This window comes from Pan troglodytes, chromosome 21, assembly GCF_028858775.2.
Source record: "Pan troglodytes isolate AG18354 chromosome 21, NHGRI_mPanTro3-v2.0_pri, whole genome shotgun sequence".
In the NCBI taxonomy this organism is placed as follows: domain Eukaryota; kingdom Metazoa; phylum Chordata; class Mammalia; order Primates; family Hominidae; genus Pan; species Pan troglodytes.
Genome location: NC_072419.2, coordinates 6,493,138 through 6,516,242, shown reverse-complemented (window position 1 = coordinate 6,516,242; position 23,105 = coordinate 6,493,138). Strand labels below are relative to the sequence as shown.

Sequence of the window (23,105 nt, the reverse complement as noted above, 5' to 3'; positions counted from 1 at the left end):
AATTCCGTGTAGGCTAAGATTGCAAATGACTGATGGAATGTAATTTAAATTAAACATGGAAAATATATTTCCTCTTTAATAAAGATCTAAATTCTATTCTTTTTAGGAGCCTTCAGAAATGAAATTCAACTATTAAAAAAAGTATAGAGAAGCCTTTAGAAAAGAAACTTTTCTTTTGCTGTATTATATATTAAAGAACTTTGATGAGAATAGTTCTAAAGTGTTTAATAATCGATTCCACTGATGTTTCTAGGTATTGTGGGGAACACCTAGAAATTAAATCTTCATCTTTGACAGATCAGAGGCCTATTATTTTTAGGTAAAACAATTAAAATCTGCTTTTAATAAATCACAAATTTTGCAAGTTAGCCATTAATAGTAAGTGCTTTTCAAAGTTTGGCCCAATACATGAAAAAGCCAGAAAAACATACCTGCATTAGTTTTGCCCATCACCTTCTTATGCTGGCCTCAGGAGATTTATTAACAGCATTCAATATTTTAGGTAGGCTGGATGTGGTGGCTCATGCATGTAATCCCAGCACTTTGGGAGGCTGAGGTGGGAGGATGGCTTGAGGCCAGGAGTTCAAGACCAGCCTGGTCAACCTAGTGAGCCCCTCGGTCTCTCTGAAAAGAAAAAAAATTTAGGTATCCTGTGGCTACCTCCAAAAACAAACTCCAGAGGAACTGAATTTTTTTTTTATTTCATGTGTTGGGATAATGGCTTCTTTTGCAGTTACTTAGGAAGAATTTAAGGGTCAGTAAAAATATTTTTTCATCCTTAATAACATGAATTCTCTAATTTGTATGTGATATAATGCTAGATATTGTGCCAAAAGTGTTACATAGACATAATTCATGCCCATTTTCAAAGATAATACTAATATAGAGAATAAGAATCATTATTATTGTAGTAATTATTATTTAAGTATTAGTAGTAATAATCAAAACAATTACATCACTTATTAAACCCTTATTATGTGACAGGTACTGTGTAAGCAATTTCCACATATTAGCTCCTTAAATGTGATCACTAACCCCATGAGGTAGGTAGCATTATGTCCATTTTATAGATGCAGAAACTGAGCTTTGCAGAGGGAAAGCAACTTGCCCAAGGCCATGCAGGCAGTCATTGATAAGGGTGGGGAGCGAGAAGTTGAAGTCTGAGATGTAAGTTCACAGACACGAGTACACAAACACGTACAAGATACTCGTATGACATGTGGGGTTGCTTGAAATATGTAATTGACTTTCCCCAGCACAAGAAAGTGTTTGGACAGATTTCAAAGGGATCTAACACTTCCTTAGAGGACTGCCCTACGACATAGGGGGACGTGGCCGTCGTGGGGGACAAGGGCTGCTCTTCTGTGCCGAGTTCTTGCTCCGGGGCCCGCAGGGTTGGTGGCTGCAGTGGCAGAGCCACGGGGAAGCTGGCCACGTAGAAAACTCGGCCCAGGCGCCTGGCCACCTGCAGAGAGATGGCCTGGTGGGGGCTGGTGCACACCCACCCAGAGCTTTCTGCCCAGCTGTGGTCTGGAGACCCTGACCTCACTCCCCAGCGTCTCACCTGGGCCCGGATCTTGAGGGCGGGCCCCAGCTTCAGCCATGGTGCTCAGCAGGTGCTCCTCCGTCAGCAGTGGCAGGGTCTCCCCGTGGATCCCCTGCTCCCTGAAGACCTGGAAGGGGGAGGGAGGGTGGGTCAGGACCCGGGTGCTGCTCCATCCTCCAGCCCAGCAGAGCCAAGAGGAGCTGTTTGTGCAGCTCACGGAAATTTTTTAAAAACAGTGATCTGTTGGGTTTGAGTCAGTTTCAGGCAGAAAACACCTGGCAAAAAAAAAAAAGGTGGGGTGCACAGTCCAGTCCCTGCTGCGCACTGCTTTTAGGGAGGGAGAGGGCGTTGGGGAATGGCCCTACCCCACCATCCTTTCCAGGGAGGTAGTGACTGCCAGCCAGCTCCAGCCCCGCCCCAGGAACTGGGGCCCCCCCTTACCCGAGTGTACTCTCCACAGCCAGACAGGCCCCCCACGAAGCTGCAGACATCATCCACGGTCCACTTGGTGACGTCCTCAGGGGCTGGGGCCTCCTCCCCATCCACGGAGAGTCCCCCTACCGCGCCTGAGTTGTGGGGCGTTACTAGGGCTCTGGCTGGCTTTCCCATACCCGCCCGTCTCCTGACCGTCGTGTGCCCCAATTGCTGAGGTGGGGGATGGGTGCCTAAGGGGAATTTTCCTCCCCACGGCCCCTCCTCCCCCCAAGACTCTTCCACAGGCGGCCTGCCAGTCCTGTGCCCTCTGGAAGGATCTAGAGTGTGGGGGTGCCCGCCTGTGTGGAAGTAGGGGCTGACGGCATAAGGGAAGCCCAGGGGTAGCGGAGGGGGCAGTGTGGACCCTGGGAAAAGCCCCTTCCCCTCGGCGCCGGCCCCTGCAGCTGGAGCTTGGCCCGGAGTGGGCCCCCTGCACCCAGCAGCTGCCGTCTCGGTGTCCTCTCCGTCCGAGTCTTTGGGGGGCTCGTCTTCCGAGCCATCTTGTGCCCAGAGCCTAGCCCCCGTCATCTCCTTGGACTCGCTGGGCCGCGATGAGGCAGGGCCGAGACCCCCTTTCCGTGGGGCTCGCCGGGCAGAGTCCCGGGACGGGGTGGGGGGTCCGGAGCCCGGGGGCCCCTGGGGGGACAGGGCGAGCAGTGGCGCCGCGCCGTGGTTCAGCACCAGCAGGGCCCCGCGCCGCTGCAGCTCCTCGGCGCCGTCGTTGGGGCGCAGGGCGGTCTCGGGCGCCAGCAGCTGTGGGCGCGCGCTCTCCAGCTCCTTCTGCCGCAGGAGGTCGGCGGGCAGCTCCAGCCTGGGCCGGGGGCAGACGCGGGTCAGCCGCCTCCCGGGCCGCGCGGCCCCGCCCGCCTCCCCGCACCTACCGGGCCAGGTTCTGCTTCCGCAGGAGCTCCTGCTGCCGGGCGAACATCTCCGCCTGGGCGGGGGGCAGGAAGCCGTAGCCTGGTGGGGAGGGGGACAACGCGGGGTCGGGGGGTCCGAGGCGGTCCGAGCCGGCCCTTTGCAACCCCCTACCCCGTCCGTCTCGGCTCCGACAGGGGCAGGGACGTGTCCGCGGGCCTCCACGCGGGATCCCAGGGGATGCGCACCCGCCTCCTCACCTGGGGTCTGGCACAGAGCCGAGGGCACCCCCAGGAAGGGGGGCCTGAGATGCGGGCCCAGGGCGATGTGAGGGGCATTCTGCGGCGACAGCAAGGGGGGCGGCTGCGGCAGCTCCCTGTGGACGGCAGCGCAATGAGCGGCGTCCCCCCCGCCCCCATTCCCGTAAAGGCCCCGGCGCCCCTCCCCCGCCGCCTCCGCTAATTGCCGGCCCCGCGGGCGGTCGATGTGCAGCTCGTTACGGCCCCAGGTCGCGCGCCATCGCCGCCCCCGCCGGCGGCGCCAATTAATCTCGGCGGCGGCGCGGAGGCGCTGACCCGGCGGGCGGCGACGGCTGCAGCGGTAATTACTGCGCGGGGCGCCGGCCCCGCCTGCTCCCCTCCCCTGCGGACCCGAGCGGCCGGGGAAGCGGGGGCGTCATTAGCCGCAATCCGGGCGGCGGTGGAGGCAGCTGCAGACGCCGGGCTCAGCGGCCGGGCGGGGACTCGGTCCTCAGGCGGCCCCTCCCTTCTCCAGGCCCCCCGCCCCTGCCCCCGCCCCGCCTTGTCTCCTGGACCCGAGAAACCCGGGTCTGTGCCGGAGGCCTTGTCGGTGCCGGGAACAGATCCGGCGCCGGCGTCTAAATTTGAGCGCCAGCCAGGACCCCCCCTCCGCCTCCAGCTCTGAGTCCTCTGGCCGACCCCTCCCGACTGACCCCGGGGTTCCGGACTTGGAGCTCTCCCCTTCTCTGGCTTCTCCTCCAGCGAACCCCCTGATGGGCCTCAGCCTCCCTCACGCACCCCAGTGGCGCCCTCAACACTGCAGCCCAGATCGGTGTCACCCCCGAAATGCTCTGCTCGGACCCGAACCTAGACCTGAACACAGTGCTTGGCACTCTCGGGGCGCGTGCTGGTGGCTGAGAGCGTGGGGGTGCGGGCGGCACCCCAGAAACAAGCAGAGAACGGCAGCCACCCCACTACCTCTCCGAGAAGGACGGGGCGGCAGCTGGGGCGGCGCCCTCCCGGTGCTGAGCCAGGCCCTGCTTCCGACGCTGACCTGCCGTGGAGGAGGGCAGGTGGGCTTCCAGGCCACTGGGGCCCCTCAGAGCTGCAGCTGCCACCTCCTGCCGGACCCTCAGGAGATCTGGGTGGGCGACAACAGCAGTGACCTCCCCCCCCCGGCTATGCGCCCTCATCCTCCCCAGCCCGCGTCCTGGCGTAGAACACTGAGGTGGGGAACTGACCACACCACTCGGCCGTGTTCGGCCCCTGGGCTGGTCTCGGGCACGGGGCAGGAGGATGGGCGGCCACAGGGCCGAGACGGCAGAGAAGATGCTGCGCCGGGAAGTGTCGGGAAAAGCTCTTCCCCGAAGTGGAGCCGGGTGCCTGGAGGCTTCTGGCCTGAGAGGCGGCTGAGCCTTGCGGGGAGGGGGCTGTGCAGACGTCCCAAGGCCACAGAGCCTGCGGGGCAGCGAGAGAGTCCAGGAGAGCCAGCCAGGGGCTGACCGCCCAGGGGACCCCCTCTTCGGTGGGAGGCAAGAAAATCTGAGGTCCCCATAGTAGACACGGCTGGCCAAAGCTTGTCACAAAGGCAAGGCAGCGCCCGTGCACGCACGCCACACTAGCACAGGGGTCGCCCAGTCCCGGCTGCGCAGGGTCACTGTCCCGCGTGGCCACAGTCGCCCCAATGCGCACGCAGCGCCCGCGTCTAAGGCGCCGCGTCCCAGGTCTCTCGGCCTCTCCCTCCCGCCCAGACCCGGGCCTCCCGAGTCCCCGCAGCCCCCACTATGCAGGCTCCGCCAGCTCCACCGCCGCCTCTGTTTATAAATTAATTACCCGAAAGCGGAGGTGGGTCCCGCCCCGGGCCGGGTGCCAGCCCGCAGAGCCCAGCCGGCGCGGCCGCCCGCATCGATCCCAGCGGGGCCCAGCGCCCCCGCGCTAGCGGCCGGGGTTATTTACAGCCGGCTCCGCGGCGGGGCGGGGGCGGGGGCGGCGGCGCGGCCTGATTGACAGCGCGCTCCCCGGCGGCCGGCGCCCCCTCCCCCGCGCGGCCGGCGGCAGAGCGGCCCCAGGCAGAGCAGGGAAAGCAATTAAAAAGGAGGATTTTTAAATTATTAACATTTGGTGAATTTTTCAGGCTCTTGGTGCCTGAGCTGCCCTGGGGGACGGTGCCTGGTGTGAGGAATCCTGCCTCCTTTCCCGGCGCCCCCACCCGCCTCTAGCCCGAAAAGCCAAGCTCCCCTGCGAGGCGGGCGGCTGGGGCCTGGGAGGCTGAGTGCAGCGGGCAGGGGGTCCGAATGCATCCCGGAGTGACCCCTGGAGAACGTTCTGAGGTGGGGTGGACAGGGTCAGGGCCGACCCGGGGGAAGGGGCAGCCCCTCCAGCTGGGGTCTCTTCAGCACCTGGGGAGTCCTGGTGGCCAAGTGCCCACTGCACCCAGCCCGGCCTTTCTGCTCACTGCCCCTCCCCAGGCTCCTGGGGCAGGCGTCTGGCAGGTCGGCGTCCACTGGCTGCATAGACGACTCACAGACCACAGGGTCCAGGAGCTTGCTCTCCTCGGGGGGTGCTGCTGAAATGCCAACTGCCCACCCTCACCTGGGTCCACCCCAGACTCCATTTCTCTCTATATAAAATGTGAGCTAGTCATGACCCTGGGGACCTAGGGGACATGGAGGTGTGGCCCGCCCCAGGGGGCATGGGGCAGGACGTGTGGCAGAGGGGGTCCTCCAGGGACCTGCATCCAGCCTGGCCTTGGTGTCAGCAGGGCCTCAGCAACAGGAATGGCCAAGAACATGTGGCTGGGGAGGTGATGAGGGGGATCATGCCAGGGTGGGTCCTCACCATGGCTGGGGAGGCCCAGGTGGTAGAGGCGCTGAGGATCCTCAAAGGTGCTGGCCTCGCTCAGTGCTGACACAAGCCGGCGATAATGGTCCTCCGGGGCCATGCTGGGCCCCAGCTCCGGCGGCAGCAGCAGCGCCTCTGCTGGGGAGGACCCGGGATAAGAGGTTTCTCCAGGCACTGCCGAGGACCACGCCCCTCTAGAGTGCCTGCTCGAGGTCCAGGGGACCCTCAGGGACTGCCCCCTCCCCTGGTGACCTGTCTCTCGTCCCAGCCATGCTCTTACCGTGAGGGGATTCGCTTTGTGCCCTCTTCTCTGAAAAGCAGTCGCTGCTGATATGGGGGGAGCGGCCCAGCCTCTTGCCCAACAGGTCACCTGCGGGAGGGTAGTGAGTGCCCACCTGCATCTCAAGGAATGGAAGGGGGACCCAGCCCCTGCTCCAGCTCAGCCTGGACCGCACCCACCATCTCTCAGGGGGCCCTTGGTCCTGGTGAGTACAGGCCTTGCCCAGCCCTGGCAGCCCCAGCCTTCAGCGCAGAGGACATCACGGCTGGCTGTGGCGGGACAGGGGCGCAGGGGAGCTCTGACACTGGCCCTGGTGCTGGTGCGTGTGTGCAGAAGAGATCCACAGCAGGCACCCAGCTGCCCCACCCGCCATCTAGCCTCTTGTGCAAGTTAACGAGCCGCCCTCTCATCCCCCTAGAGGAGAATAAAAAGCTTTTGGTTTGACCAGGCACCACCTTCCCCTCCTGGACAGGAGTAAGGGCGGGCTGTGCAGGGTCACATGCCAGCGTGGGGTGAGACAAGCTGGGAAGGACCTCACACCTGACCTCTTCCTGCTCTGTGAGTCACTGGGCTGTGGGCCCCCCAGGCCGCCTCGAGGCGCCTCCACTCCCAGGCCTCCTACTTGGTCATACCCATCCCTGCCCCCAGAAGGCCCAAGTCCTCCTCTCTGGCCCAGTCCTGCCTGAGCTAGCACCCTGGCGTGGCTGTCATGCCCTTGTCCACCAGCCCAGCCAGGATCTGGGCTTCTGGGGTGCACCTCCCAGTAGCTTCACCCACCTCCTCAGCCATGAGGCCAGCCCAGCCCTAGCCCCAAACACAGCCCAGCAGGTGGCAGAGGGGAGGCCCAGGCCAGGTCCAGCCTCAGCCCCAAACACGGCCCAGCAGGTGGCAGAGGGGACGCCCAGGCCAGGCCCAGCTCACTCTCCTGAGGTCCTCCCTTGGGTCCTGCCGACCACACCCATTCCAGACCACACCATCCATGTACCCATCTCCGACCCACCCCGAGCTCCTCCGAAGCCCCTGACTCCACGCCCTGGGGGTCTCCCAGGCCAGCCAGTGCCTCCGACTCTGGCCCCTCCTCATCCTCATGAGGGCTCTAGCTGGGTGGAGTGAGGGGCCACCCCCCTGTGACCCAAGACCTCCATGAGGCCTAGGCAGTGGGGCTCCCAAGCCCGTCCCCCCACAAGCCCTGCCGTCAGCTCCAGGCCTAATTCCTTTTTCTTATTCCCTTAATCTGTCATTTTTATCAGGCTGGGGAAGTGCGGCGGCCACACTGATCAATCCCACATTACAGCTGACAGAGTGGTGCTAATAACTTATTGATCCTGGCCCGGCTGCTGTCAGGCCCGGCCGCAGAGAGAGGGTCAGTCCCACGGTCTGGTCCAGGGTCCCCACCTCGGTGACAAATCGGGCGGCTGGGCCCGGCGGGCGGCGGGGGGCACCTGGCCACACACGGATCCAGGCGCCACTGCTCAGGCCGCTGAGAAGCCATCGTCTCCCCCACAGCCTCCCGTGCCAGAGCTCGGTGGGCTGGGAGGGGGTGGGCCAAGGCTGGGGGAACCTGGCTCTTTTCCACACCTGCCACCTGGCCCACCATGCACATGCCCTCAGGGTTAGCAAGGCCTCTCACCTCCTGGCAATCAGTTTTCCATTGTACACAGTGGAAACTACCCTCTCCGTTCTGTGGGGGGCTAAGGCCTCCTCCTAGCCTGGGGGAGGTGACTGGGTGGGGGGGCAGGTGGAAGGGGGCCTGCAACAAGACCGCAGGAAGGCCGATGAGGCCATGCTCACTCCTCACTCATGGGCCCCAGCGGGTCTCACAGAGGCAGATGCAGGACCTGCTCTGAGTCCCTCACAGCCCAGGGCCCAGGGAGGTGCAGCTTAGCGGGAGGGCCCGGGCTGGGAACAGGATGGATGTGTGGTTCCTGGAGTCACAGGAAGGGAGAAGAGGTGAATGCCCCCCAGGGTGAATGCCTCCTCCAAGAGGAAGCTCCGGGGAGAGGGCCAGACCCTGACACGGAGTGCGTATGGGAGACCTGGACACGGGTCACAGGACACTCGAGGCCCTGTAGAGCCTGTGAGCCCGGAAGTGCACGAACACGTCCTGACTCCATGGGTGAGAGCTGCCGGGCAACCCCCATCATGTGCACCCCACAGGACCCCAGACACACACACGCCGGCACATGCACACGCGTGTACCTGAGGAGGTCTCCCTGTGTGAAGGCACAGGGGAGGGCCTGCTGGCTCAGAATATCTCAATCATTGTGGGGCTCCCTCCGCTCTGCTGGATCGATGGGGCAATTAGATTTTATCAACCACCTCTCAGCTGTCTCCAACGCGGCATCAGAAGCTGCCCCCACCCAGCCCCACAAGGGCCTTCCTAGGTGCACGAGGACGCGGATGGGGGCCATGGATGGGGGTGGACCTCCCCCACCCCTCCTTCCCAAGAGATGCAGGCCCTGCTGGGAACACCCCTGCCCAGGGTCCACAGGGCCTCAGGGGCGCCCCCGCCTCCTTTCACGGCCTGCCCTGGGGCTGAGGCTCTGCTGTGCCCCTCTCTACAGCAGTGCCCTCTGAGGGGGGCCTGGTCCCCCCACAACTGTGACCAGGCAGCAGCACCTCCCTCAGGCGCCGGATTCCTTCCCTCCCGGAACCCCATCCTTCCCGGAGCCCTAGAAGGCGGGACTGACCGGGGACCCCTTCCGTCCAGGAGCCCTAGGAGGCAGGACCAGTCAGGCGTGCGCTGGGGGCGTGCGCTGGGGGAGTGCGTGCGTTCCTCCAGGGTGTGCATTTCTGAACCTCTGAGGCCACGCCTACGTCTGCCCTGTGAAAAGGGGGTGGCAGGGCCCCAGCTACTCCAAGCCCACCCCAGCGGCAGCCACAGCGGAGCCACCGCCTCTGCCTCCTGTCTGCCCCGCTGGCTGGGATTAACACAATTACCGTCACATGCAGCCCCTGGGGGACAGGCCGCTCCTCCTGCCTCTCTGGCTGCCTGCCAAGGCTGCTGGTGCTGAGTGGAGATGCCACCGTCCTCTGGCCCCACAGCCCCGACCCCGCCCTCAGGCCCCCTGTGCTCCTCACCGGCGGGTCGCAGGCCAATCTCCAGGCTGCCTCTCTGGAATTCACAGCGGCTCTGATGCTCGGGCATAACGAGGTGGCGGCTGCGGTGGACGCTGGATATGAGGGTGGGAAGGTTGCCGTCCTGGCTGCAGAACGAGACCGGGAAAAGCTGACCCCGTGGGCAGCTGCGAGGCTGGAGCCCAGCCTGGGCACAGGGAGCGCCTAGCTCTGTGTGTGAGCGTGGGGATGACCTCTGAGTGCCACGTTGCTGTGCCCACGCCTCGGCATGTGGCCCGTGACGCCACCGTGTGCACACCCATGCAGCACCCGAGTCAAAGCGACACAGAACCTGGCACTGGGACCTGGGACCCCACGGCTGCTCCAGGGAGGGTCTGTGTGGAGCAGCCAGCCGGCTCTGCCTTCACGCCCTCCACAGGGAATCGCACAGTTATCTCACTCCCTGCCTCAAAGGGGGTCGAGGGGCCCACCGGGCAGAGGAACTCCGCCCGGGAAGAGGCCGATCTGCTTAGGGGCAGTCCTGCAGGACAGGCCCCAGGAGAGAATATGCCACATGTGAACCATCCGCTGACCCCCGATTTCTGCACACGAGGAAACTGAGGCCCAGACCACAGTCCTGCAGCTGATGAGACGCGCCCCATGCACACACGGCACCGGCAGACACGTGCAGCTCGCAGCAGGCACCAGGGCTGCGTGCTCCAACCTCCCGCTGTCCCCCCGGCAGGCGGGGGCTTGGAATCAACATGCATTTAACTCTTTTCTTCCCTCATTTCTCCTCTTCTTGCTAATTCAGCCGAATCCCACAACCACAGAGTCCCAGAGAGCAATGAGACGAACTGTGTGAGCACGGCCCTCCACCCCTTCCCGGTTCCGTGAGCCTCTCCCCAGGTCAGCAGAGAAGGGGCTCAGGGTCCAGGCGCCACTCCCTGAGCAGCCCTCCTGCAGCACAGCCCCTGCCCACCTGTAACGCAGCAGCCTCCCCTGCCCACCTGTAACGCAGCAGCCTCCTGGCTGACCACCTGTAACACAGCAGCCTCCCCTGCCCACCTGTAACACAGCAGCCTCCCCTGCCCACCTGTAATGCAGCAGCCTCCTGGCTGCCCACCTGTAACGCAGCAGCCTCCCTGCCCACCTGTAACGCAGCAGCCTCCCTGCCCACCTGTAACGCAGCAGCCTCCCTGCCCACCTGTAACGGAGCAGCCTCCCTGCCCACCTGTAACGCAGCAGCCTCCTGGCTGCCCACCTGTAACGCAGCAGCCTCCCTGCCCACCTGTAACGCAGCAGCCTCCCTGCCCACCTGTAATGCAGCAGCCTCCTGGCTGCCCACCTGTAACGCAGCAGCACCCCCCTGCCCACCTGTAACGCAGCAGCCTCCCTGCCCACCTGTAACGGAGCAGCCTCCCTGCCCACCTGTAACGCAGCAGCCTCCTGGCTGCCCACCTGTAACGCAGCAGCCTCCCTGCCCACCTGTAACGCAGCAGCCTCCTGGCTGCCCACCTGTAACGCAGCAGCCTCCCTGCCCACCTGTAACGCAGCAGCCTCCTGGCTGCCCACCTGTAACGCAGCAGCCTCCCTGCCCACCTGTAACTCAGCAGCCTCCTGGCTGCCCACCTGTAATGCAGCAGCCCCCCCTGCCCACCTGTAACGGAGCAGCCCCCCCTGCCCACCTGTAACGCAGCAGCCTCCTGGCTGCCCACCTGTAATGCAGCAGCCCCCCCTGCCCACCTGTAACGGAGCAGCCCCCCCTGCCCACCTGTAACGGAGCCGCCTCCCCTGCCCACCTGTAACGCAGCCGCCTCCCCTGCCCACCTGTAACGGAGCCGCCTCCCCTGCCCACCTGTAACGCAGCAACCCCCCTGCCCACCTGTAACGGAGCAGCTCCCCCTGCCCACCTGTAACGGAGCAGCCTCCTGGCTGCCCACCTGTAACGCAGCAGCCCCCCCTGCCCACCTGTAACGGAGCAGCCCCCCCTGCCCACCTGTAACGCAGCCGCCTCCCCTGCCTACATGTAACGCAGCCGCCTCCCCTGCCCACCTGTAACGGAGCCGCCTCCCCTGCCCACCTGTAACGCAGCAACCCCCCTGCCCACCTGTAACGCAGCAGCCTCCTGGCTGCCCACCTGTAACGCAGCAGCCTCCCTGCCCACCTGTAATGCAGCAGCCTCCTGGCTGCCCACCTGTAACGGAGCAGCCCCCCCTGCCCACCTGTAACGCAGCAGCCTCCTGGCTGCCCACCTGTAACGCAGCAGCCTCCCCTGCCACCTGTAACGCAGCAATCCCCCCCTGCCCACCTGTAACGGAGCAGCCTCCTGGCTGCCCACCTGTAACGCAGCCGCCTCCCCTGTCCACCTGTAACGCAGCAGCCTCCCCTGCCCACCTGTAACGGAGCAGCCTCCCCTGCCCACCTGTAACGCAGCCGCCTCCCCTGCCACCTGTAACGCAGCAATCCCCCCCTGCCCACCTGTAACGGAGCAGCCTCCTGGCTGCCCACCTGTAACGCAGCAATCCCCCCCTGCCCACCTGTAACGGAGCAGCCTCCTGGCTGCCCACCTGTAACGCAGCCGCCTCCCCTGTCCACCTGTAACGCAGCAGCCTCCCCTGCCCACCTGTAACGGAGCAGCCTCCCCTGCCCACCTGTAACGCAGCCGCCTCCCCTGCCCACCTGTAACGGAGCAGCCCCCCCTGCCCACCTGTAACGCAGCAGCCTCCTGGCTGCCCACCTGTAACGCAGCAGCCTCCCTGCCCACCTGTAATGCAGCAGCCTCCTGGCTGCCCACCTGTAACGCAGCAGCCCCCCCCTGCCCACCTGTAACGCAGCAGCCTCCTGGCTACCCACCTGTAACGCAGCAGCCTCCCTGCCCACCTGTAACGCAGCAGCCTCCTGGCTGCCCACCTGTAACGCAGCAGCCTCCCCTGCCCACCTGTAACGGAGCAGCCCCCCCCGCCCACCTGTAACGCAGCAGCCTCCTGGCTGCCCACCTGTAACGCAGCAGCCTCCCTGCCCACCTGTAACGCAGCAGCCTCCTGGCTGCCCACCTGTAATGCAGCAGCCTCCCCTGCCACCTGTAACGCAGCAATCCCCCCCTGCCCACCTGTAACGGAGCAGCCTCCTGGCTGCCCACCTGTAACGCAGCCGCCTCCCCTGCCCACCTGTAACGCAGCAGCCTCCCCTGCCCACCTGTAACGGAGCAGCCTCCCCTGCCCACCTGTAACGCAGCCGCCTCCCCTGCCCACCTGTAACGCAGCAGCCTCCTGGCTGCCCACCTGTAACGCAGCAGCCTCCCTGCCCACCTGTAACGCAGCAGCCTCCTGGCTGCCCACCTGTAACGCAGCAGCCTCCTGGCTACCCACCTGTAACGCAGCAGCCTCCCTGCCCACCTGTAACGCAGCAGCCTCCTGGCTGCCCACCTGTAACGCAGCAGCCTCCCCTGCCCACCTGTAACGGAGCAGCCCCCCCTGCCCACCTGTAACGCAGCAGCCTCCTGGCTGCCCACCTGTAACACAGCAGCCTCCCTGCCCACCTATAACGCAGCAGCCTCCTGGCTGCCCACCTGTAACACAGCAGCCTCCCCTGCCCACCTGTAACGGAGCAGGCTCCCCTGCCCACCTGTAACGCAGCCGCCTCCGCTGCCCACCTGTAACGGAGCCGCCCCCCCGCCCACCTGTAACGCAGCAGCCTCCTGGCTGCCCACCAGTAACGCAGCAGCCTCCCTGCCCACCTGTAATGCAGCAGCCTCCCTGCCCACCTGTAACGCAGCAGCCTCCTGGCTGCCCACCTGTAACGCAGCAGCCCCCCCTGCCCACCTGTAACGGAGCAGCCTCCGCTGCCCACCTGTAACGGAACAGTCCTGCGCAGTGACCTGGGAGCCTACCCTAAATCTCGTTAAATAGCTCCCGGCTCCCCTGACCTGGGCTGGCTGGAGCTGGGCTAATCCAGGGCTGCCCCTAAGCAGATCCGTTTCAGCACCAAAGACTCCCAGGCTGGGCTCTAAACCTTCCAGGAGACCTAGATGACGGCTCTCCCCCACCCCCACCGGCTCCCAGTGGGAAAGGAAGCCCCCCCCCCCCAGGCACATAGGAGGGCAGCTGGGTGGGAGTAAGTACTTTATCGGATTAATCGGCAGCAAGACTCATCCCTTCCATGTTCCTAATCGACGCGGGGGTGTCAGGAGAGGACTGCTGGCCTCAGCATGGGGTGGGGGCTGAGGGCTGGCCTGGCAGTAGCCACAGCTGCCATGGAGTTCTCCCCAGGGGTCCCCCATCTGGTGTCCCCGGGACGCCTGCAGGAGGAGAACTAGCTTCCCAGAGACTCCAGAGGTTGGGGGCTGGCCGTGAGCCCCGAGCCTGGCGCCCAGAAGGAAAGTGAGGGAGGGCCTAATAGCTGGGTGGAGGGGCTGTGGCTGGGCAGTGGCACCTGGTGGGGAGCTGGGTGCCACCTGCCCTCCCCGCCCCTGGTCTCTGCCTTGGAGTTTGCTCCTGAGGTTCCGACACAGCCTGGCCTGGCCCGGCCCCTGAAAACCGGTTCTGGTCACTTGGCCACTCAGTGAGCCAGTTATGCCAGTTTTATGTAAAGAAAGATGCCCTGGACGTCCCAGAGTGGAGAAGCAGGAACCCGGCCCGGGCACACCAGCGCATGGTCCTCGAACCACAGAATGCCCTCTGCACCCTGCTTCGCACAAGGGACGAAGCCCCTGAGAGTCTCTGTGGTGGGGCCGGGCTGCAGGTCAGGAGGTGGGGAAGCTGGGAGAAGCAGTCAGGGCTGGGGCACGAGGCGCAGGAAGGAGAGGGGGAGGGGGAGGCCAGAGCCTGGCAGGTGTGACCCCAGCTGCCCACGCAGGGGCCTCCCGCCACCGCCCCTCAGTGATGACCACACGGTCTAGCCCATGCCCATTTTCCCACCAGCTCAGGGGCCCAGGAGAGAGGGGCCAAGCCCCCGCCTGCAAACAATGGCTCGAGGAGCATCTGCCTCCCCGGGTTCCTGAGGCAGAGGAGGACGGCCTAGGGCTCCGCTGGCTCCAAAAGGCAGGGGGTCACTGCAGAGCCAGCCAGACAGGGCGAAAGGGATGGAAGGACAGACGGACAGATGGGTGGAGACCAATGGACGGGAGCAAATGAACAGACAGATGGAGGTGGCCTGGCAGTGTGTTCTGTGGGAGCCTGCAGAGGCAGAAGGACCCAGGGACAGGCCGAAAGAAACACAGACATGGCCTGGGAGCCCGTGTGGGTTCAGGGACCACCACCCACTCTGACCGGACACCAGGGTCAGGTCAACAGGCGGAGGCTTCAGTCCACTCAGGCGTGTGCTGGGCCTTCTCCTCCGGGGACCCCAGCACGCCCTCCCCTCTGACCGAAATCTCGCCCTTGGGAGAGTCAGAAACTCATCCTAGCCCCTTCTAGGGCCCGTGCAGGATGGAAGACCTGGCCTCTTCCTAGGGCACCCCAAGCTGTCTGCCGTCAGTGCTGCCGAGGGACGCTGCAATTCCCGAGGCCAGGCGGACGGAGGAGGGGGCTGCAGGCAGGAGGAGCCGTTACTGGAGCGGGGTCGGGGGGACCGCGGCTGGGTTTCCCTACAGGCCTTGCTGACAAATGTATTCTGTAGCGTCCCAAGTAAAAGGCTCATAAAATGTCATCAGTGTTCATGACAGTTCATAAAAATGATCAGGTGAGCTGGCAACCCCAAAATGAGGTGGAATTAAGTTTAAAGATGTTTTTATTGTAATTCGGCTCTGAGATCCAGACATTCTCAGAGACATAAATAATAACACATCTGGCATGGAGCCAAGACACGCAGGTCCCCTGGGCCTTCACGGCTCTGGCCCCAGGAAGCTGGCCTTGTGGCAGACGCCTCCTTCCTGCCTTGCTGCCCTGGAAGCCACAGGGTGAGACCTGACCCCATTGACAAAATCCACAGCTGGGCTCTGTTCACAGACTTACCACCCGCTTCCCCCTGGAGCCAGGAACTCGGGTCCCCCAACTCCCTTGACCTCTTCCCCGGGGCTCTTCATTTTTATCTCCTTTCCACATCCTGGAATCACACCCCCTACCGTCCTGCTTCCACAGCCTGAATCCAATCCCCTGTCTGCCGGGAGGGCCTCCAGAGGGACCTTCTCCAAACATACACCTGGTCACTGCCCTGCTCAAGAACTTTCGGTGGCTCCCACCTGGAGGACGGTGCCCACAGGCCCAGCATCCATGACTCTTCAGCATCCAACTGAACCAGAGCTGCCAGGTTCACTCCTCGTCCCTCCTACTCGCCCTTCCCTGTTCCTCCACTCTGCAGACATCCCCTCGCCTTAGTGAGCTCCTACACACCCTTCAGGGCCCCACTCACACATCAGCATTCTCACCTCCTGGTGGGTCTCTAGGAGGGTGGGAAGGGGGAGGTGACAGCCTCATTTTTGGGCTCAAATGGCCAGTCTCACATGGGAGGAAGTGCACTCTAACTCCAGGGCCGGGCTGCCCAGAACTCACACCTGAGCTGCTGCCGAGAGCTGCAGCTGACTGGGTCTGGGGTCCCTCAGTCCCAACTGGGTGCAACACTGTCTGCCTCCCGGGCTGGGGGACAACCTTGCAGCACATGTCAAACCTGGCAGACACTCAGCCAGCATCACAGCATCAGCTCACGCTGAGACAGCAGACAGCAGGGCACGGGCAGGGGTGGGAGGGAGGGAGGGGAGTCACGGCCCCCTCTTATGCACACACAGCACGGCTCCTACCTGCAGGACGCCTCTCGGAAAGAGATGTTCACGTCCCAGTGGGTGTGGACTCTGCAGGAAGGGCAGCAGAAGGTCCATGTTGCTCTGGAGGCCCCTGACCCCAGCCTCAGGATAGCAGGGCGTGCGCAGACCTGTCTCGGGTCAGTGCCCTGCTGGGCCACAGCCCTGGGCAGTGAACGAGGGCGGCTGCCATGCCCAGCACCACCTGCTACTGGCTCAACATGCTGGGACCTCCCACTAGGACAGGCCCATGGGCCAAAGCCAGCTCCTGGCCTCAGCAGACACATGCATCAGGAAGAACAGAAACGAGGCCCCTTCTCCCTCTTGCTTGTTGCCGTGCACTCAGAGGAGCCCTCCTGTTGTACTGCAGGTGGGGGCCGAGGCTGCTTCTGCACAGCCAGTCACGAGCCTGAATGGAGCTCCCTGTTGCTAGAGCTGCTCTCTGGCCAGACTGGGACCCGGTCAGCAAGGGTAGCTGGAGCGTCGGCCCAGGAAGGTGCAGACCTCTGGGTCCCAACTGCTGCCAACCTGCCTCTACCAGTGAGCGCCGCAGAGCAGAGGTGGGAGGGGACGCCAGACGGGGCAGATGAGGAAACAGCTCCTGCCTGCGACCCACACAGGACCCCAAAAAGACCAGCATCTGAGGGAAGGTGTGGGAGGCCGGTGTGGACACTCTCATCTGAGCAGCTGAAGGCCTGAAGCTCCAGCCCCATCTGAGCCTTGCGCCTTCCTGTCCGGCCCTGGTCCAAGTACCTTCTCTTCATGATACGGACGTGCGGACCATCCTCCTGCTTCAAGCCTGGCCGCCGCCCACAGGTGGGGCCACTCCCGTCGCTGTCACCATCGCTGGCAGAGAAGCTGGGAGTTCGCTCCTTCTTCAGGTTCCGGGCGGCAGGCAGGGCGACTGTCCTCTTGTCTGCCAGCCGCCCCCGGTTCTGGTGGGGCAGGAGGAGAGGAAGGTGGGGCTGGACCGGGCCGTTCCATCTCCCGGGGGGTCTGCCCTGGCCTCACACCCCAGGCCGAGCCCCAAGCATGGCAGAGGTGCCCTCAGAGCAGCCATCCTCTCTCTACCTGCCTCTGGGATGCGCTTGGGGCCAGCAGGAGCCACAGCTGGCCAGAGACCCAGAGGAGAGCCGAGAGACGGGGCCGCAGTTGGGCATCCCCCTACAGACGACGCCCACTGGCTCAGCCCTCCCCTGCCCCACCCCACGCCAGCCTGGTTGGCCCAGCCCTTGAGGATGCTAGAGGGTCCTGGCCAACTCCAGGGCCTGAGTCGGGGCCACCCCATGTGCGACAGGCCTCCGTCCCGGGCTTGTGTGGCCCCTCATTCCCAGCTCCCTTCTTAGGGCCCCTGCGTGTCTCCTGGGATCTGCTTGTGGCCTGGGGCTGGTGCTAGTGGACGTGCACTCAAATGCGCACGTTACCTCCGCGTATCTGCCTGCCAATCCCACCCATATTTTGTGACCCTTCTGCCCACCACACCCTGCCACCGATGCCAACGTTGACAAGTGAATGCCCTTTTCTATTTCATCAGCGCCACGCACAGCCCGGCTCAGGGGCAGCTGCAGCCTGGTGCAAGACAACTGGCAACTGTCTGAGCTGAACCCTCGCAGATTGCAGGCCCCGGGGCTCACAGGTCACCAGACGAGGAGCCCTCACCAGCCCAGGTCCTCTGTTCCGCAAACCCTGCCCCGCATTTCTCACAGGGCTTCTTTCTCCCATCTCCCTTGCACCCACGGAACGAGTGTGTGGAGCTGTGGGTGCCTCGGGTGGGAGCACAGACGCGCCCGCTGTGGTCCCTGCAGAGCACAGCCGAGCCCCGAGCTGACGCACACACGCGGCGGACATGCCCGCAGCACCCTGCACAGCACAGCAGCGCCGGCCCAGCCCCAGGCACTTCCGGACTCCTCCAGTGTTTCTAGGTCCTGCCACCCCCAGGGAAAAAGGAAAGTTATTGATTATTTTCCAGTGGGCGGGAGGCTTTTTTAAATGTAGTAACAGGTCGCTGGCTCCGGGAGGTTGCAGAGCCCTTGAGAGCGTCTAACTAACTCCCTCCTCCGTTCGGTCACCAGGGTCTCCTCAGACTTCCTCCCTCCCATTGCCACAACACAGCCCGGAGCTTGGGGATGAGGCTGTTAAGGAGGGTGTCCCCCTCAGACCTAGAAGCACCATCACCTTCAAATGCACAGCCCCGGCGCCAGCTTAGTTTGGGCAGTGCCCCCTCCCCAAGGGTCTGGAAGCTGGAGCATCCCCCCACCCAGGTGGAGGCCCCCGTCCCAGAGCCACGTCTCCCCTCACCGGCCACTGGGCCTGCGCCGGGTCCCCTCTGCTCTCTCCATGACAGCTCACTGGGAAAACGCAGCACTGCTGGGCAAGGGGTGGGGCCAGGGGTCCGAGGCTAAGACCCTGCCCTGACCCTGGGCTGCCCCCGACACCAATGACCACAGAGTGTGGCCAAGGCCGAAGCTACGATGCCTGTCTGTGCCCAGGCCTCCGCGTGTCAGCTGGAGCTCGGGGGTCCCTTCAACAGCCACAGCCTGTCCGGAGTGTGCTGTGCTGGGAAGTCCCACTTAGCTCTGCCCTTCTGCAGCCCAAGCACCAGGGCTTAGAGGCTCTGACAGCCTCTCCTCTCCCACCTCTCCTCTTTTTTATTTTTTTGAGACGGAGTCTCACTCTGTCGCTCAGGCTGGAGTGTGGTGGCACAATCTCGGCTCACTGCAAGCTCCGTCTTCCGGGTTCACACCATTCTCCTGCCTCAGCCTCCCGAGTAGCTGGGACTACGGGCGCCCGCCACCACACCTGGCTAATTTTTTGTATTTTTTAGTAGAGACGGGTTTCACCGTGTTAGTTAGGATGGTCTTGATCTCCTGACCTTGTGATCCGCCCGCCTTGGCCTCCCAAAGTGCTGGGATTACAGGCATGCGCCACCACACCCGGCCTCCCACCTCCCTTCTTTTGAGAAGAAGACACAATGCTTTGCTCTCTGCTTCTTGTCTGTGGGATGGGGAAGAGAAGGAAGCAAGGACCAGAAGACTGCCCCTTGGAAGGAGGCCAGGGCTGGCTGGGAATGGAGCCCAGGCTGTATACCAGCCTCAGCCCCGTGATGCGCAGAGTCGGGTGTGGGGACACACCGGCACCCCAGCCACGCCCCAAGGCACCTGGAGGGCAGGTCTGGGGTGGCTGATGGGGGTGCTGAGGACCAGGACAGCTTCCCTGCCACCCGCCCTGCCCAAGGACAGAACACACCTCCTCCACACTAGAGACCTCGGCCACAGCACACAGATCTGAAAACTCAGCTCGGACAGCACCTCCTCTTGGAAGGTGCTTGGCCTGCAGGGCCCCTGTGCAGGGTCCCCAAGGCACATACACACTCATATTCTGCCCCGGAGCATCTGTGACCCTGAGGTGCACATACCTGCGGATCTGGCATGGGGCTTGGGGGAGGCAGCCTCAGAGTAAGAAACATGGGGGCTGGAAAGAAGGGGCCCCTGGAGTTGCTTCCTAGGGGAAGGGTGTGGGACAGGCCTGGGAGGGACTGGCAGAGGCAGGCCTGGATCTGAGCCGTCCCTCACGCAGGGCAGGGACCTGGGAGCCCCAGGTGGGGGGGCATCTCCTGGCTGTGGCCGCGGGATGGGGAGGAGATGCTCATGCAAGCAATGTCGGAAGAGACTGACGCTGGGCTCAGGCTGTGTGCTCCCCACTCCTGCGGGAGCCCTCAAGGGGGCCGCTCAAATCCAAACAGAGACCCAAGGCTAGGCAGCGGGCTGCCCAGAGGAGCCCTCTCCAGCACCAGCTGCTTGAAAGGAGGGAACTGGGCCTCTTGCCCCGGGTAGGTCTGTGACAGCAGACAGGGGGCTGCCGGCTGTCTGCACACCTGCCTGGGAACTCTGTGAGCTGCCTGCCTGTGCGTGCAGGTCCATGTCGGATTGTGTGTCAGGTGGGCACATGGGTGAGGTGCAGCTGTGTCCCCTTCCCCTGCCCAACATGCTGTATGTCTGAGGGACCAGCTGTCTTCACAGGTGTGTCTGCAGCCGCCCAGCCCCCTGGCTATGGCACTCATGGCTCACAGGCCCCTGGGCATCCCCTCCCCCATCCTACCTCAGGCCCAAAGCAGGCAAGCGGAGGTACGCCCGGGACCCTCAGGCCCATTTTGCACCTCTGCCTCTCCTACCCCTTCCTGGAAGAAGGGGTTCCTGAGTGTGTCAGAAATTGCAGCCCCCACCCCCAGCAGCCATGGCCCTAATTGGCTCCAAACTGGTCCTTCCCAACAGGCATTCTTCCTTTTGAGATCAATCCTCTAACCCTCGCTGCCCAACTAGGGGGCTGGAGACTGGGTGGGGGGGTGCACGTGCCTCCCTGAGCAAAAGGCAGCTCCCAGCATCCCCGTCTCTCCTGCCTGCTCCCTCAGTGAGGGTGTCCATAGCTGTCTACCCTGGGTTGGGGCCTTGAACCAGCCTCCGACTCCAGTTCCCTGGACACCAAAGGCCCACACTGCAAAGACTTTGCCCCTGGCTAGCCTCTGCCCCTGGCTAGCCTCTGCGTCCCTAGGACACACTTCGACGTCCAGGCCCTTGCACCCTCTGGCCTTCAGCACCCAGAGACACAAGTCACTCACACCCAAGCCTGTAGCTCCCCAAAATGCTGTCGTCCCAGAATCACACCTCACCAGCTGGGCCAGAGAACACGGTGACCCCCAAGCGGTGACAGGGCACAGTGCCAGGCCCACGTTGAATTACTCCTCCCAGGGAGAAGACCCTGACCCAGGACTCGAGGATAAGCAGCTAAAAGGCACCCAAGGGGAGGCTCTAAGACAAGCGCGGCCCCCCTGTCTCCACCGGGGAGGGCGCTGGGGTGCCCGAGGACTCCTCCCCCGTCCAGGTAGAAGGGCTGGGAGAGCACGAGGTAAAGCCGCTTCCCCCTTCGGAGGCTCCCTCCAGCACACCCGCAGGGGTGAGGTTAGGACTCTTGATCCTGAAAACCCTGAAAACCGCAGGGACAAGCTCCGCAGGGGAGAGTAACTCCCAGCCCCAACCGAGCCCCGCATCTCACCACCGGGGAGGATATTCGGCAGCCCGGGCAGTCGCAGATCGGAGGATGCACCTGCAGGATCCCCTTGGACATAACCGTCTTCAGACTTTTCCCTGCGAGCAGAGCCGAGGCAGACCGTGTGAGGGAGCGGCACGCTTCTGGGCGCAGTCAGCGGCAGGGCCAGTACCCCCTTCCCGGCTCGTGGACGAAATACACCCCGAACCCCACACCCACCTCGGCCCGACTTCCCAGCCCGCTTCCCGCCCCACCCTCGCGAACGCCGCAGGGATCTGCTGGGCTCTGCAAATCCAGCCCGGGTGGAGCGCCCTCCCCCGACGAAGGGCCTGGGCGTCCCCACCCGGCGCCCCTCATCCCGCGCTCCACCTTCTCCCCGGCCCCGAGGGAACCGCCGGCCGGGCCCAGAAAGGCTGAGTCCCGGAGCGGTGAGCAGCGCCGTCGGGACCCTCGGCCTGCGCGGCAGGAACAGGCGGCCACCGCGGAGCCACGCACCGCTCAGGTCCCGAACTTTTTAACTCCCCGCGGCGCCTGGCGCTCACCGCGCCCCCTGTGTCCCGGCTCAGGCGCCCCCGCGTCGCACCCTTGGGCCCAGGCACCCGCAGTCGCCAAAACAGGTTGCGTGACCTGGCGCCGCCGCTCGGGCTCCGCGCGCGCCCCCGCGCCGCCCCGCAGCCTCCCCCGCCGCGCGCTCGCACCCGGCCGCACGTGCGCCCCTCCAGTCTCTCCCGAACCCGGGGCTCCGCGCCCTCCCAACCCGCCTCCTGCCCGCTCTCTCGAGTTCCCGTAAACTTCCTTCGGGCCTTAAGGCCCAGGAGCCTCGCAGAGACCTTCCGAGCGGAGGGAGCGGCCCGCGAGCCCCAAGCGCTGTGGCCCAAGCTGGGGGGAGGTGCAGCAGGGGGCGATCTGTCCGTGTTCACCGAAGCCTCCGCGCGCGGCGGGGGTGTCCCCGCGCAGCCCTGGAGCTGCAGCGCCCCCTCGGCCGAGCCGGAGGCTCCCTGGTGTCCGAGTCGGGTAGGGGGTGGGGTCGGGGCCCGCGGTTCCCGGCAGCGAAGGGAGGGGCGGCGGCACCTTTGTGGCGGATGCTGCGCTTCCAGTCCTTGGCCGTCTCGCGGCCGCTGACGAACTGGAACTCGTTGGGCGTGAGCCACTCGCCGCGGTGGCGGATGGACGGGCCCTTGCTGCCCTGGCAGAGTTTGCGCACGTAGAGCAGCGCGCGGTTGGCGCCGCACTCCATCTCGATGCACGGCTCGCCGTTGTCCAGCAGCGGCTGGAAATCCGGCGCCGCGGCCGCGGTGGCCGAGAAGCGCTCGAGGGCCAGCGGGTCCCTGGGCAGGTGGAGGTGCGGGGCGGCCTCGTGCAGGCTGAGGTAGGCGCGCGGGGGGCGGAGCGGCGGGGCCAGCAGAGCCTCGTAACCGGCGGCCGAGGCGGGCAGCGAGGCGGCCGGGGGGAGGGCGGCCGCCGCGGGCAGTGGCGCCAGGTAGCCCGGCAGCGGCGGCAGCGGCAGCGCGGCCAGGGTCGGGTGGAACGTGGCCAGAGCCAGGGCCAGGTCCTCGCGGCCCGGGAACTCCTTCTTGACTGCCGGCATGGCGCCCCGGTGGCTCCGCAGCCCCGCTCTCCGCCGGCGGCAGCAACTTATTCCGGCCCGGGCTGGAGTTGGGTCGCGGGGACCGGGGAGGCGCCTGGCCGCGCGCCCACCCCGTCCGCTACTGCGCCCCGGCGCCCGCAGCCGCCGCCTACGCGCCGCCCGCCAGGCCTCCCCGGACTGCCCAGCCGGCCGGCGGGGCCTCAGCGGCCGGAGACATGGAGCTGCTATCGATCCCGGATCGACTCGCCGAGCGCCGCAGTTCCAGGGCCTTGGGGCTCCGCGGGGCGTCTGGAGTCCCGCGCCCCGGCCACCAGCGCCCGCGCCCGGGGCAGTCCCACCCCCGGCTCGCCGACCCACCCGCCAGGCCGAGCCCGGCAGCGAGGAGTCACGAAGCCCCCGCCCCGCCGCCCGGGCCGCGTCAGTCGTGCACCCGCGTCCACTGG

General features: G+C 64.4%; 1 protein-coding gene across 1 annotated transcript; it reads right to left on the bottom strand.

The window, feature by feature from the left end:
• Positions 1-654: 654 nt before the first annotated feature.
• LOC107973254 (sterile alpha motif domain-containing protein 11-like) lies at positions 655-23,058 on the bottom strand. The gene is given in 14 exon segments (XM_054674968.2): positions 655-1,465; positions 1,565-1,601; positions 1,603-1,673; positions 1,988-2,831; positions 2,902-2,980; positions 3,139-3,254; positions 4,096-4,258; positions 5,956-6,093; positions 6,239-6,328; positions 9,320-9,444; positions 16,032-16,082; positions 16,785-16,966; positions 21,081-21,172; positions 22,146-23,058. Coding segments are annotated over 14 exon segments (2,844 nt in total). The 5' UTR covers positions 22,663-23,058; the 3' UTR covers positions 655-1,126.
• Positions 23,059-23,105: the final 47 nt, after the last annotated feature.